At 43.6% G+C, this 12358-nt stretch overlaps 1 protein-coding gene across 1 annotated transcript in view; it reads right to left on the bottom strand.

Annotated features, from left to right (window-relative positions):
• KLHL14 (kelch like family member 14) overlaps positions 1–11983 on the bottom strand; it is a 101354-nt gene extending 89371 nt beyond the window's left edge. Inside the window, exons 1-2 of the mRNA XM_007167052.3 lie at positions 11293–11983; positions 8317–9294 (exon numbers count right to left, since the gene is read on the bottom strand). Coding sequence (XP_007167114.2) covers positions 8317–9251 — 935 coding nt within the window. The 5' untranslated portion in view covers positions 9252–9294; positions 11293–11983. The remainder of the gene's footprint in view (positions 1–8316; positions 9295–11292) is intronic.
• Positions 11984–12358: the final 375 nt, after the last annotated feature.

Here is a 12358-nt window from a genome sequence, read left to right as displayed (position 1 = left end):
TTAAAATTAAAAAGAAATCAATTACAACTAGCACTTTCTGTTTGTAGTTTTTTCACATTCTGAGCTGATCCTTACCAAAACCCCAGGAAGGTGAACAATAATTCTTAACCCATTTTACTGATGTGGGACTCAGCTAAAGTAGAGCTAAGATACACATTTAGGTTTACGAATTCAAAGGTGGCAGTGTTTCCAATACAGTATTGATCATTTACTCAGTTCAAGTATAAAAGCATGCTGACTTTTCCATATGGAATTCATCCATGCAGTGGATAATCCTTAGCAGAGCCCACAACTTCTTCTGTGATTTGGACAACCCTCCCTGCACAATCTCTGGCCACACACACCTTCTTTCAGCCCCTGGAAGGTACCAGAGAAAGAACTCTTTGGCCACTCGGACAAGGTTACAGCACTGTGTTATACCGTTTCCCAGCAAATGGCACTTTTCCAATCTATAGCATGTATTACCAGTGTGATTAATCTGTGTACTTATTTACTTTTTCCTTATACGGTAAACCACATGAAGTCACGAATGTGTCTGTCTTCTTCACTCTGTATCTCAGAGCATAGCACAGCGTTTGGTGTGTTATACATGTTCAACACAAGTTTGGGGGATATTTCGTGGCAGAACTTCTTGTTAGTGGTAACTTCGACGCATCACCCCAAATTCCCACCGTGGGAGTGGCACGGCCATGGGCATGGGTTTAGAAAATCTGCCCAAGGTCATGAAGGTCCCCTTGTTTCTCAGGTCTGCTGCCAGCTCTAGTTATACTGAGAATCAAGATTTACGAAGAATACAGTTACATTTTCATCTCCTCCTTTGGCATAACAGACTGCCCCTTTAAACCCTGATGTTTCTGAAGCTACTGCATTATCTAGCACAAGAACAAAAAGTTATTTATAAAACATCTTAACTCAGATTACAAATATATAATTATTGAACTGAATCAAATTATAGGAGTGAAGGGTCCATGACTGACCATTTTTTTCTTGTTGAAAAATTTTTTCTTTTGAGGAAAAGAGGTTTTTTTTTCCGTTTAGTGGAACTTTGTCTATAACTCTGCAAATTATACGTTCACTATGTAGTGACTTAAATGCTTCTTAATTTGTGCTTATTAGTCCAACAAATATTGAGTGTCTACTCTCCAAGCTCTAGAATTTTCTTGCCCATCCTCCTTTACTACTAGTTCTCTTTTTCTTTCTTTTTCAGATGGTTTCTATCTTAATAATTTCTTTGATTTCCCATATTTCCTTGCATTTTTGTTACTGCTGTTTTTTCTTCTTTTTTTTTACTTCCGTTTGATTTATTTTCTCTCTTTCTATCACAAATATTTGCTATTTTCATTTCCCAACTACAGTAAGCTTTCTCTAGTGCCTTTCTGCTTTACTTCTTATGTTGCAAATAGTTCTAACCTGATTGTCATTAATATTTGTGAGTAAATAAGCCCTTTTGATATTTACAGTAAAATAGACATTCACTCTATGTTACAACTGAGAGTCCTTCCCCTGGTTAACTCACTGTCCTGCCCATATCATAACAGTGCTTATTTGTTTGGTTTTTTTTTTTAAGAGAAATCATCATTAGTAATTCATGCATCAAGAATTATCTTGGATGTTAATGGAAATGACATAGCACTGAATATATTTTCTGAAATTCCAAACGAATGACAGAAGGCATAAACACTACACTGTAGCAAATGTTAAAATGATTTTCTTGAAACAAAAGATAAGCAGAATAAATTTTCAATTAGAGTAATCTTATTTTCTGTTATTAAAACATACGAGTATTTTTATAATTCTGACTTCTACCTGTTGTATTTATCACTTGTAAGTATCACCAATGTGAAGAGTTTTCTCTTGTCTTCACAGAAACAAAGCTGATAGCTTCTCTAGGACTCCAGTGCACAGAAATCTAGGGGGCTGGGGGGAATCTCTTGGTTCCAATACAAGCTCCAAGGCTTTGTTTTGGTTTATTTTATTTTCACAATTATTTTTCAAAGTTAAGCTGAAAAGTTCTTATTTTTATTGATTTATTGAAAATATATTGGCTCATCTTATTTTTAGTAAGTCAGTATCATAGTGATAAATCTCAGCCATCTCATTATTTAGCCCCTTAATCTCAGAACTAATAATTGAGTATGGTTGACCAGTAGGAAAAATTCTGGGCTTTCTACTCTCTTCCTCTCACTCTTCTCCATTGGTTGGGTGGTTTGAAGATGTGTTAGAGGGTTGGAACTGTTAATCACTACTGTGCTGTGGTAAAACAAAGACATGGGAGGTGTAGATTGGAGTTTGCTTTTCATAGAGGCCATATTTACAATATGCACTCATAATAAGAGACTATTCTTCAGATGATGACAATTGACTCCCAACTCAACATTATTCAGATAATTGGACAACTTACTTATTTTCTCTGAGCCTCAACTGTCTAATATTTAAAAAGGTTGAAAGGACTAGAAAGAATGTAAGTAATATGTCAAGCTCACTCATGGTAGGTGCTCAATCAGTGATAGGTACCATTATTACTGGCAAACAGCAGTTGTGTGCGTGTATGTGTGTGTGTATGTAATCATCTTTAAAATTACCTCCATTTTTATCTTTCATTGGCTTTGTCAATTCACCTGAAACTGAAACAAATCCTAAGTGTCCACCACAATTATATTTAAGACCAATACTCATTCATACTGAACTCCCACTTTGGGGTCAAGTCCAGGCACTTGATCTAGTCGGGGAGATAGACACATAAGCCAAACCTACAGCAGCACGCACGCTCCTCCAGAGGTTACCCACTTTGGAGAAGGCAGGGAGGTTCTATAGACATACTCAATCCAGCTGATTCACTTAGAAGTCAGGAATCCTGCCAAGAATGCCCTTTGATCACAGCAGCTGGAGATACAGGTTGGCATTTAGAAAAATAATTGTTCACATGTTCATTCATATGCCTAGATTCGTTTATTCGATATGTACATGTCAATCTCAGAAAGCAGTGTGTTAAATGTACCTGGCTCCTCTACTTTCCTCCTGGAAATCATTAAAATACCATATCAATGATATTAAAGCCTATTCTAAATAATGACCAATCTATGTTAGTTGGTTCTATATCCAGTATGTTGGAAAAAAATGAGCAACGCATTCACTGTTTTAATTAATCACCATTTACCTTCCTGGGGTTGCTATTCAAATTCTTAAGTCTTACTATAGAAAGCTGAAATTTTAACTTGGCATGGTAGAATTATTTAGATTTGAATTCCTTCCAAACAGAAGCAAGAAGATCAGAGGGATTCTTTCCACTAGAATAAGGGCAAAATTTTGTGTCCATTTTGTTCACTGATGTATCCCAAGTGCCTAAAATGGGTTTTGGCAAACTATGACTCACAGAACAAATCCAGCTTGCCTCCTGTTTTTATACAGCACCCCCCTAACACAAAATGGTTTTTAGATTTTCAAATGGTGGAAAAGAATCAAAAGAAGAATAATATTTCATAACATGTGAAAATTACATGAAATTTCAATGCTCACAAATGAAGTTTTATTGTAACGCAGCCATGCTCATTCATTTACATATTGTCTATGGCTGTGTTTGTGCTACCAAGGAAGAGTGAAGTAGCTGCAACAGAGTTAGTGTGACCCTGAAGCCAAGTATAATTACTATTTGACCTTTTACAGAAACAAAAAAGCTGACCTTTGGTCCAGAATAATACATCTCCTTAACTTCTTTTAAAGTCAGATACATTAAAATTTAACCCTCACAAATGTCTTTCCAAAAGGGAAGTCTGAAACCTACATATAACTCTAGGGTCAATCACCAGATTATATGATAGAATAGAGAGGCTCATAATAAGAAGCAGAACACCATGGATGAGAACACGGACTCAAGAGCCACAACTGCTTGGGCTCAGACTTTGGCTCTACCACTTACCAACTGTGCAACCATGGGCAAAATGCTTAACTTCTCTGTGCATCAGTTTTTCCTTGCATAAAATGAAGCAAATGATGGTACCCATCCCTTAGGGCTATTATGAGCATTAAATAACTTAATATTTGTAAAAGGCTTAGAATATCACCTGGTATGAAGTAACTGTTGTAAGTAAAGTAACATTTTTCACTGTATTTTTAAGATAAGAAAGTTGAGATACTTAGAAAGTAGCTAAGGTAATGAGTGAGCCTCAATGTGTTCATAAGTATGGGGAAAAAAAACAAAGATGAGTTAAAATTTGAACATGTCCACTATTGTCAGTAAGTCCTCTGAGCCAATGCAATGCACTAATATCTACTCTAATTGCTTTTTGATTGTAGGATATAAGTATCTGGCTCCGATATCTGTGATATAATTTTGTAATCAATGGCCCTGTTTTAGATAATAAACAAATTGTATTCTGAATGGTTGAGTGACTTCTGATACAAAATCTAACTACCTAACAAGTTCTTATCTGAGGGTATCAAATTGACATAAAGGGAAATCACAATTTAGAGGGTGCATGGACACCAGATTAGTTTGCTTTGTTAAGGTTGTTATTCAGGTCTTAGGAAGGGAATCAATAGAAAATATTGTCCTACACTTAAAGAAACATTTTCTAAGCACAAAAACCAGGAATCAAAACTGTGCCTTAAGGAATTCTAATGGCTTTTTAGTCATTGCAAGTCATTTTAGCAAATAGATAATTAGTATTTCTGATGTTTAAATAGATTTTTACATTAATTTATATGAACTCTTTAAAGAGACTTTTGCAGAAAGTGAAATCTTTATAAGGTAGCCTTTTATCATCTATAAAATATAATCTCTTGAAAATTATACTTCAGTACAGGACTGTATACAGGACTGTAATAGCTGGTGATAAAATATTTTAAAAATATAATTATTTTTATGAATGCTTTTCTATTACAGGTGTTCTCCTGGAGGAGGTTCAATGGACTTTTGTTATGTGCAATAGTAACATAGGGTGGAGAACTTTTGGTAAAATGTAACACTGAGGCTTTCTTATTTTATAATTTTGTTCCTTCAACTTTCACTAAACATTTATTTAATTGTTACATTGTGGGAGGTGCAATGAAAATGTAAAAGAGAAGTTAATTAATCCAGTCCAGTTTGATTTACTTGGGACAATTACTAAATTATGCATAAAAATTTTAAAAATACAAATAAAAAAACTTTTTGGGTTACATAAGCTAAACTTACACTACAAGTCTTTTGATATTTACTTTTTAATGCACTAAATGTTGCATGTCATGTCACTTTATTAAATTTTTTTGCTTTAGAAGCCTTTAATAATGACTTTCCCGGAAACTTTTTCAAAACTTATTTCTTAAATGTCCCATTTCTTGCAAAAAGCAATATGAAAATAAGAAATAGGACTTCAAAATATTTTAATTTTTGTCCATCTAAGTCCTGTGGTCTTAAATTAGTTATGTATATATTTTAATAAGATAATAAGTCTATTATTTTTAATATCCTTAATGCTTAGTTTGCTAAAATAAAATATGAATCTGAGTATAATTGTCATAATCAGAAAAACTAAACAACTAGGAAAAAATTAAATTAATTTGCATATTTATAAAGTCTCTATGCTTGGCTTGCTTTATTTTTCTAGACTTAATAAAAATTCAAAATTACTCAACAATTTAAAAAAATATTTAAAATATTGTTATTATATTAATAGCCCTATATTCTATAGATAACGTGTACTCTTAAACAAGTAAATTCCTTCTGAAGTTATTCTATGTGCTTGTATTTTGAACTTATTGCAACAGACGGGCCAATTTAAATTTTCCAACTCCTTCTCTGAATCTGAGGAACTCTTTCATATTTAGACTACAGGTGGATAAAAAGTAATAAATACAATGCCCTTCCATTCAACTGTCTTCAATAAAAAGTGATGCAATTTCAAAACCAATTGTTTAACACATTTATCCCTCTGTTAGACTACAGGTAAGGCTGAGAGAACATTTTTGTATTGCTCTGATGCTGTAACAAATGGGCTGATATCATACTATTGGTTGCAACTTACAGCATTTTTGTCTACATTTAAGTTAAGATCTTGATGGGTATTCTTGCATTCTTTCTGTGAATTAAAATTAGAATAATGTAATTAGTTCCTAAAATTAAAATGCTTCAGTTACTAATAATGGAACAATGTCTAAATTATATCACTTTGAGATCAACAATAGGTTCACATGAACTATTTTCCGTATCTTCCTCTTTTAAAGGAAAATACAGTTTTCTTCCTATTGCAGAAGTATCAGATTCTTGCAGCATCCATGACACTTGTAAGCATTCAGTGGTCAGACGCCACTACATATCCTTCAAATGATGTGGCCCAGTGAAGCTGGACGGTGTCGTCACAGAGCCAGGCAGCCTGGTATCAGCCATCCACCAGGACAGAGCCAGCAGGCCCCAGCTGGCATGCTGAATCCAGACTAAGGTGGAAAATGGATTTTGCATTTTGAAAGTCAACTCTTCCAACACTGAAACCTAGGACATATTTATCAGGTAAAAGTGCATTGAGGACTTCAAGCTTATTTATTGGATCAAATTTATAATGCTTATTTCCCCAACTTACCCTTAGAACAAGTTCAATCTTAATTTTATTATCCTTCTGGGTTTCTGAATTTATACTAGATTGTACATTTAAAAAATATGAATAAATGTATGTTCAGGACTGTAACATAATAGTATGATACATGCTAAGTTAAGTATATTTGTAAGTCATTTATAAGTCACAAAAGTTAAAATAACAGAATATTGATCACCAGTGTTCCTTGGTGTGGTAACATTTGCCCGTCACATTAAGCTTACCATCTTGATCTTTAGGCAAATTGGAACTCTTACAAAATAAAAATACATTCCATGTTCTTGTCGCTTGGACTCCTGTGTTCACTATTCAAGCACATGAGTTTGGATCCTCGTTTCTGTTATTGTCTTAACTGTCATGTTCTGACACTACAATTCATTTCTTGCAAATAGCAGAAAAATCAAGTTACAAGATTTCTAAGTTCAAGATTTCCCATGCCTCCCGTGGGCCTCACCTGAATACAAGTGCTCCCTAAACAACTGTAGAGAATATCTTTCAGTTTCCTAAAACTTTAGTTACCTAGGTCTGGTAGAAACATCATGACGGAAAAAATAAACATTTAATTCCATAAGGCTGCAGAAAGCGGACCCCATGTTTAAGACACTGTTCTGAGTGGGAAAAGGCCACAATGGATTCTTAAACCATGTACTTTCTAACATAGCACTTAGGTGGATTAGACTGGGATAGCCTGGCATCTGGAATCATGACGTTTTATCATGAGAAACTGAGAAGATACTGCTTCTCTTTTCTAAAAAGAGAAAGCAACCCTCTGCTAGGGGTCATTTTAAAAGGCGTTTAAAATTGGAGCCAATAAAACATGATTGTCAATTCCATCAGTCTTTTTTTTTTTTTTTTTAATCTCAGCAGCATTTTTCAAAGGCATTGTTTCTCTCTGCACTTTGACAGGAAATCCCACGTTCATTACACACAGGGGACACATTCCAAATAGCAACAACAACAGCATTAACAACTCTCCAACTTCTTTGTGACTTCAGAGCAGGCGCACAGACCTAACTGCAGCTAGATGACCTTCCCCTCCTCTCAGTTTTCAACTGTGCTTCCCTTTGACATGGGAACTACTAGGCAGGATTCACTCTGACACCCCGAATCCTCTTGCTTTGCTGTAAGGAAAGGTTTTGCTTTTTCATAAGAGAGAAAAGTTTGCCTGGGTATGGGATGCCAGAATTTCTAACAGCGACCCTAAAAGACAAAGCCTTTCAGAGCTCTAAGCAAACCCCAGTCGCTGAAAAACAGAAAATAACTTGAGTGTCAGAATGAATGAAAGCTTTCCTCCTGGAGCATTGCCTGGCACTTCTGCTTGCCCAAGGCAGGAAAGAGGGGGAGCGGGGTGGGGACTTCTCATCACAGAATCCTTTTTCTTAAGCAAGCATATTTTGAGATGTAGAGGGAAGCCTGGATTAAAAGGGCTCCAAAGCTGTACTTCTAACTGCCTGGCCTTTGACCCCACCTGCCTGTCAGTTTCAGCCCGCAAGTCCCACATCTCCGGCTCTGGGGATACTGAGACCGTGGGCTTTCTAGCGCTCGGGGAAGCTGTGAGGCCAGTTTCCTGTTGACCTCTCAGGGACTCTGAAATCAACTTTCCCCACACAGTCTGAATTGTTTGTTTTCGTTTGTTTTCAGCCTGCCTGAGCCTCCCGCCCAGCCCACCCCTATCCCCCTCCTGCCTGCCCCCTCCCCTCCCTCCGGCCTCTCGCCGCCCCCCCCCCACCCCTGCTTTGTTGTCTCATACCTGCTGGCCAGGCTCTGCCTGCAGTGCTGCCTGAAGGGCATCAGGTGGTAGTTCATGGCGTCCAGCAGCAGCTTCTGGCAGACCGGGTCGGTGCGCATGAAATCCACTGACTGGACCCGCTCCACCAGCTCGGGGGCCGGGATGAGCGCGAAGCGGAGGCGCTTCATGAGGTCGGGCGCGTACTGCATGCGGGTCTCGCGGTCGTGCTCCAGCCACAACACGGACATCTGGAAGAGCGCCAGCTCCGACTCCACGGGGGGCGGCAGCGAGTCCAGCAGGGCGCGCATCTCCTCGAAGTTGAGCAGCAGCACGTCCTCCACCAGGTACTTGTTGGCCAGCTTCTTGGTCTCCTCCAGGCCGTGCAGGGCGGCGATCTTGCACACTTGCTTGTAGTTCTGCACCGAGATCTGGTCGTTGAGGAACTGCACGCAGAGCTTGGTGACCTGGGGGATGTGCAAGATCTTGCTGACCGACAGCACCTCCTCCACCGTGTCCAGGGAGAGGGTCACGTTGGCCGTGTAGAGGTACTCGAGCACCAGGCGCAGCCCGATGGCCGAGCAGCCCTGCAGCACCAGGTTGTTGATGGCCCGAGGACTGGTCAGCAGCTTGTCGTCGGGGGAGGAGGAAGGAGTCCCCGGCTCCTCCTGCGGCGGCGGCGGCTGCTGCTGCTGCGGCGGCTGCTGGTCCTTGGGGGGCCCCAGACCGTCCTGGCCGCCGCCGACCCCTCCCCCGAGAGGGGGGTGACTGGAGAAAAGCGATCGGAAGTACTGCGAGCAGGAGGCCAGCACGGCCTTGTGGCAGTGGAACTGCTGGCCCTGGGCCGTCAGGGTCACGTCGCAAAACAGCTGCTTCCTCCACAGCAGATTGAGGCCGTGCAGCAGGTTGTCGCTGTGGCTGGGGTCGAAGGTGGAGGTCCGGTCCCCGGATCTGGACATGGCGAGCTGACTCGGCGCACCTGGCTTTAAACCCTCCTCCGACCTGGCAGACGGGTGGGGGATGGGAGGGAGGGGAGAAGGGTAGTGGAGGGGGTGGGGTGTGGTCGGCGTGGGGACGGGTGTGGAGGGGAGGGGAGGGGAGGGCGAAGAACCACAATCAGTGCTCAGCTTGGCCTCCGGACCCCGACCCTAGGAGGAGGTCTGAAGGCGCTGGATCCGTGAGCGCCACCAGAAGGGCCCTGTCTGGGGTCCGGGCGCCCGTTCTGCTCCCTACTACGCCTCTCGCCACCGCCCACACACTTCGTCCCCCACTTTCCTAAAACCACCCGGGCTCGGCTCTTGGCAGCGACAGCGGTGGCAGCAGCGACGGCAAAGTGGCGGCTGAGGCCGAGACACCCCGTGGGCTCGTGTCCATGCCGGGCCGAGGCGGGGAGAGGCCGGGGAGTGGGGAGCCTGGGGGTGGCCCGAGAGCGCAGAGGCGACAGTCGGCGGAGCTTCCAGGTCAACTCGCGCCCGCAGCTTTGCTTTTCCCAGTTGGTCCAGTTTTGGGGGGTGGGAACGGGGACACGACAGGCGTGCGGGCGGGCGATTCTTCGCCCTCCAAAAGCTGGGGACCCCTTCGATTAGCCGTGCTGCCCCGAGAAACTCCTAGACTAATAGTCTGAGGGAGCAGATAAAGCCCTTTCTTCTCCCGGGAAAGTGCAGCGGAGCGCGGTGAGGACCAGCTCAGTGGACTCGGCAGAGGCGGGAGCTATCCTTATCAATTCTAGCTCATTTCCCTCACCCCGGCCCTGCCTGCTTCCCTGCTTCGCAAACTGTTGGCTTCCCAGTCACCACTCAGTTTTGCTAATTTTCCAGAGACGCCTTTAAACCTGGCAGGAGAATCCCTCCAGCCCCAGACCCCCTCTCCCCCGCCTTCCCCCACCCCCTGCATTTCAAAGCGCGGAAGTTCGGGCGTGTATCTCCCCTTCCCCCGCGGGGCGGCACCGAGGAAGATGAGGAGGAAGGAAGTGGGTCTACTGGGGTGGATTTAGAGTAAGAGCCGGGAGGCCCGGTGGGATTCGTGTGGACGGTTCTCCCTCCCGGGCACTAGGCGCAGTGGCTTTAACTCCTGTAACTATGAGAAGTTCAAGTTAACTGGCAGGTGTTGGGGGAGGGGCTGGGGGCTATCCGATGGGGGGGGCGCAGTTCGGCGCGGGATCTCTGCAGCCAGCGTTGCCGCCGAAGCCGCAGCTTCCTTCAGAGCCCCTCGGTACAGCCCTCCCCGAGGCCCCCCACTAGGGGACCCCGACTCCCCCGGCCCTGGAACTACTTGTGTAAAAAGTCTGAGCCGCCCGCATCCAGGCGGAGGAGGGCAGGATGGGGGGAGGCGCGGCGAAATCGATGCGCCAGGTCCTTAACGTGTAATTGCACCTTCTAGGGCTGAGCAGAAAGGGACCCTTTGCCCACACCCCGCCCGCGCGCCCGCCAGCCCGGGAGATCCGCCGCCGCCGCCGCGGCCGCCGCCGCCGCCGCCGCCCGGCTCAGAGGGATCCCGCCGGACCTGCCCCTTCCACTGCGGCTCACTCTGCCCTGCCTGGCGCCAGCCCTGGATCGCCGGCTTCCTATTTCCACCGGACTGGGCTCCTCTCGACTCACTTTATCATCCCGTTCCAGGTGGACCCTAATCTCCCGCGAGCTCCCTCCCCCGGCAGCACCCCCCCCCGCCCCCAAATCTCTGGCTCTCCTGAAACATCTCCCAGAGTCTCTCCTTTTAAGTGGACTCGGTCATACCTCCCTCTCGCTCTCCCCGGTTCGTTGTCTTCCCCCCCCCACCCCATCTTTTCCTATTCCCCTTCCTTCTTGCTCTCCTCCTTTGCCTTCCCCCCTCATCTGCTTATTTCTTGCAATAGGAGTTTTATTCTTTATGAGCGTTTGCCACACAACCACCCCCCCCCCAACCCCTCTGAAAGACTCCCTTCGCGTCCCTCCCCACCCGGCCAACAACCCAAAAGACAGAACAAAATACACACACAAGGCAGACACAAGGCCAGAAACTTACCTGCTTTCAACCAGCTGCAAAGTCAAGGCTCACTTAAGCTCCCCCCCAAAAATCAATTGTCCTTCCTTTTTAAAGGTTTGCTCTCTCCTTGGGAGGGGGAAAACACCTTCTGGTTCCCAACTCCAGGCAGTCACTCTTTACAATTTATTTTGTCGTACATCATTTGATCACCATGAATTAGCAACAGCAAGAAAATGTAGGAGAGGGAGAAAAGAGAGAAAGAGAGAGGGAGAGAGAGAGGGAGAGAGGGGAGAGAGAGAGAGAGGGAGCAGAGCTTTCTGCAAGAGAAGAAGAAGAAAAAATGTACGTGTGACAAATTATGCTACCAAGAAACAACACATCATTATCCTTGGGCCTGGGGCTCAGTGAGTCGTAACGAGAGTAATAGGAAATCCACGGTTGGGGAGAGAAACGGTCGTGCTTGGCCAGTAGAGAGACCATACAGGGGGATGGATGCTGGAGAGACTCGCAAAATTATGGCTCAAGGCTATTGTAAAAATTGTCGAGCGTAAATGACTGCGATTTCAAACATCTTTGGAAGAAAGAAGGGGAAAAAGCGAGCCCCCCTCCCTCCCTCTCCCTCTCTCTCCCTCTCTCTTCTCTCTCTCTATAAAGAACCGTCAAGTTTTAGTGCGCATTGCTAATTAGTCAATTTCTCTCTGCCTTCACAGGCTGGCGACTTCGCTGCTGAGCTGAAACTGCTAATTTCTGTGACCAGCTTTTTTCTTAGCTGTGATCTGGATGAATGAGTAGCTGTCTCACAGAGATGACAAAAATAAACTCTAATCCCCCCCAAAATTTCCACTACGTCTTTCTCATGCATAGATTTATGATCTTCAAGCGCTCTGTGCAATATGCAAACTTTTTGTGTCTGTGTATGTGCTGTTGTTTCCAGATTTCACTACATTGGTATGCTGCTTTTCCCTTTCACCTCCCCCTCACCCCTCACACTATGAAATGCAGAAACCGTCTGATCTCAAAGTATGCCAAGATGCCACTTTATAGTGTCTTGGTATTTGGGGTTTGAGTCTGACTTGGAAGTCAGGAGCCCTTGCCTAAGAGGTGA

The sequence above is a fragment of the Balaenoptera acutorostrata genome, chromosome 13 (genome assembly GCF_949987535.1).
Source record: "Balaenoptera acutorostrata chromosome 13, mBalAcu1.1, whole genome shotgun sequence".
NCBI lineage: Eukaryota > Metazoa > Chordata > Mammalia > Artiodactyla > Balaenopteridae > Balaenoptera > Balaenoptera acutorostrata.
The sequence above is the reverse complement of the archived record's forward strand: the minus strand, read 5'-3'. Positions and strand labels throughout refer to the sequence as shown.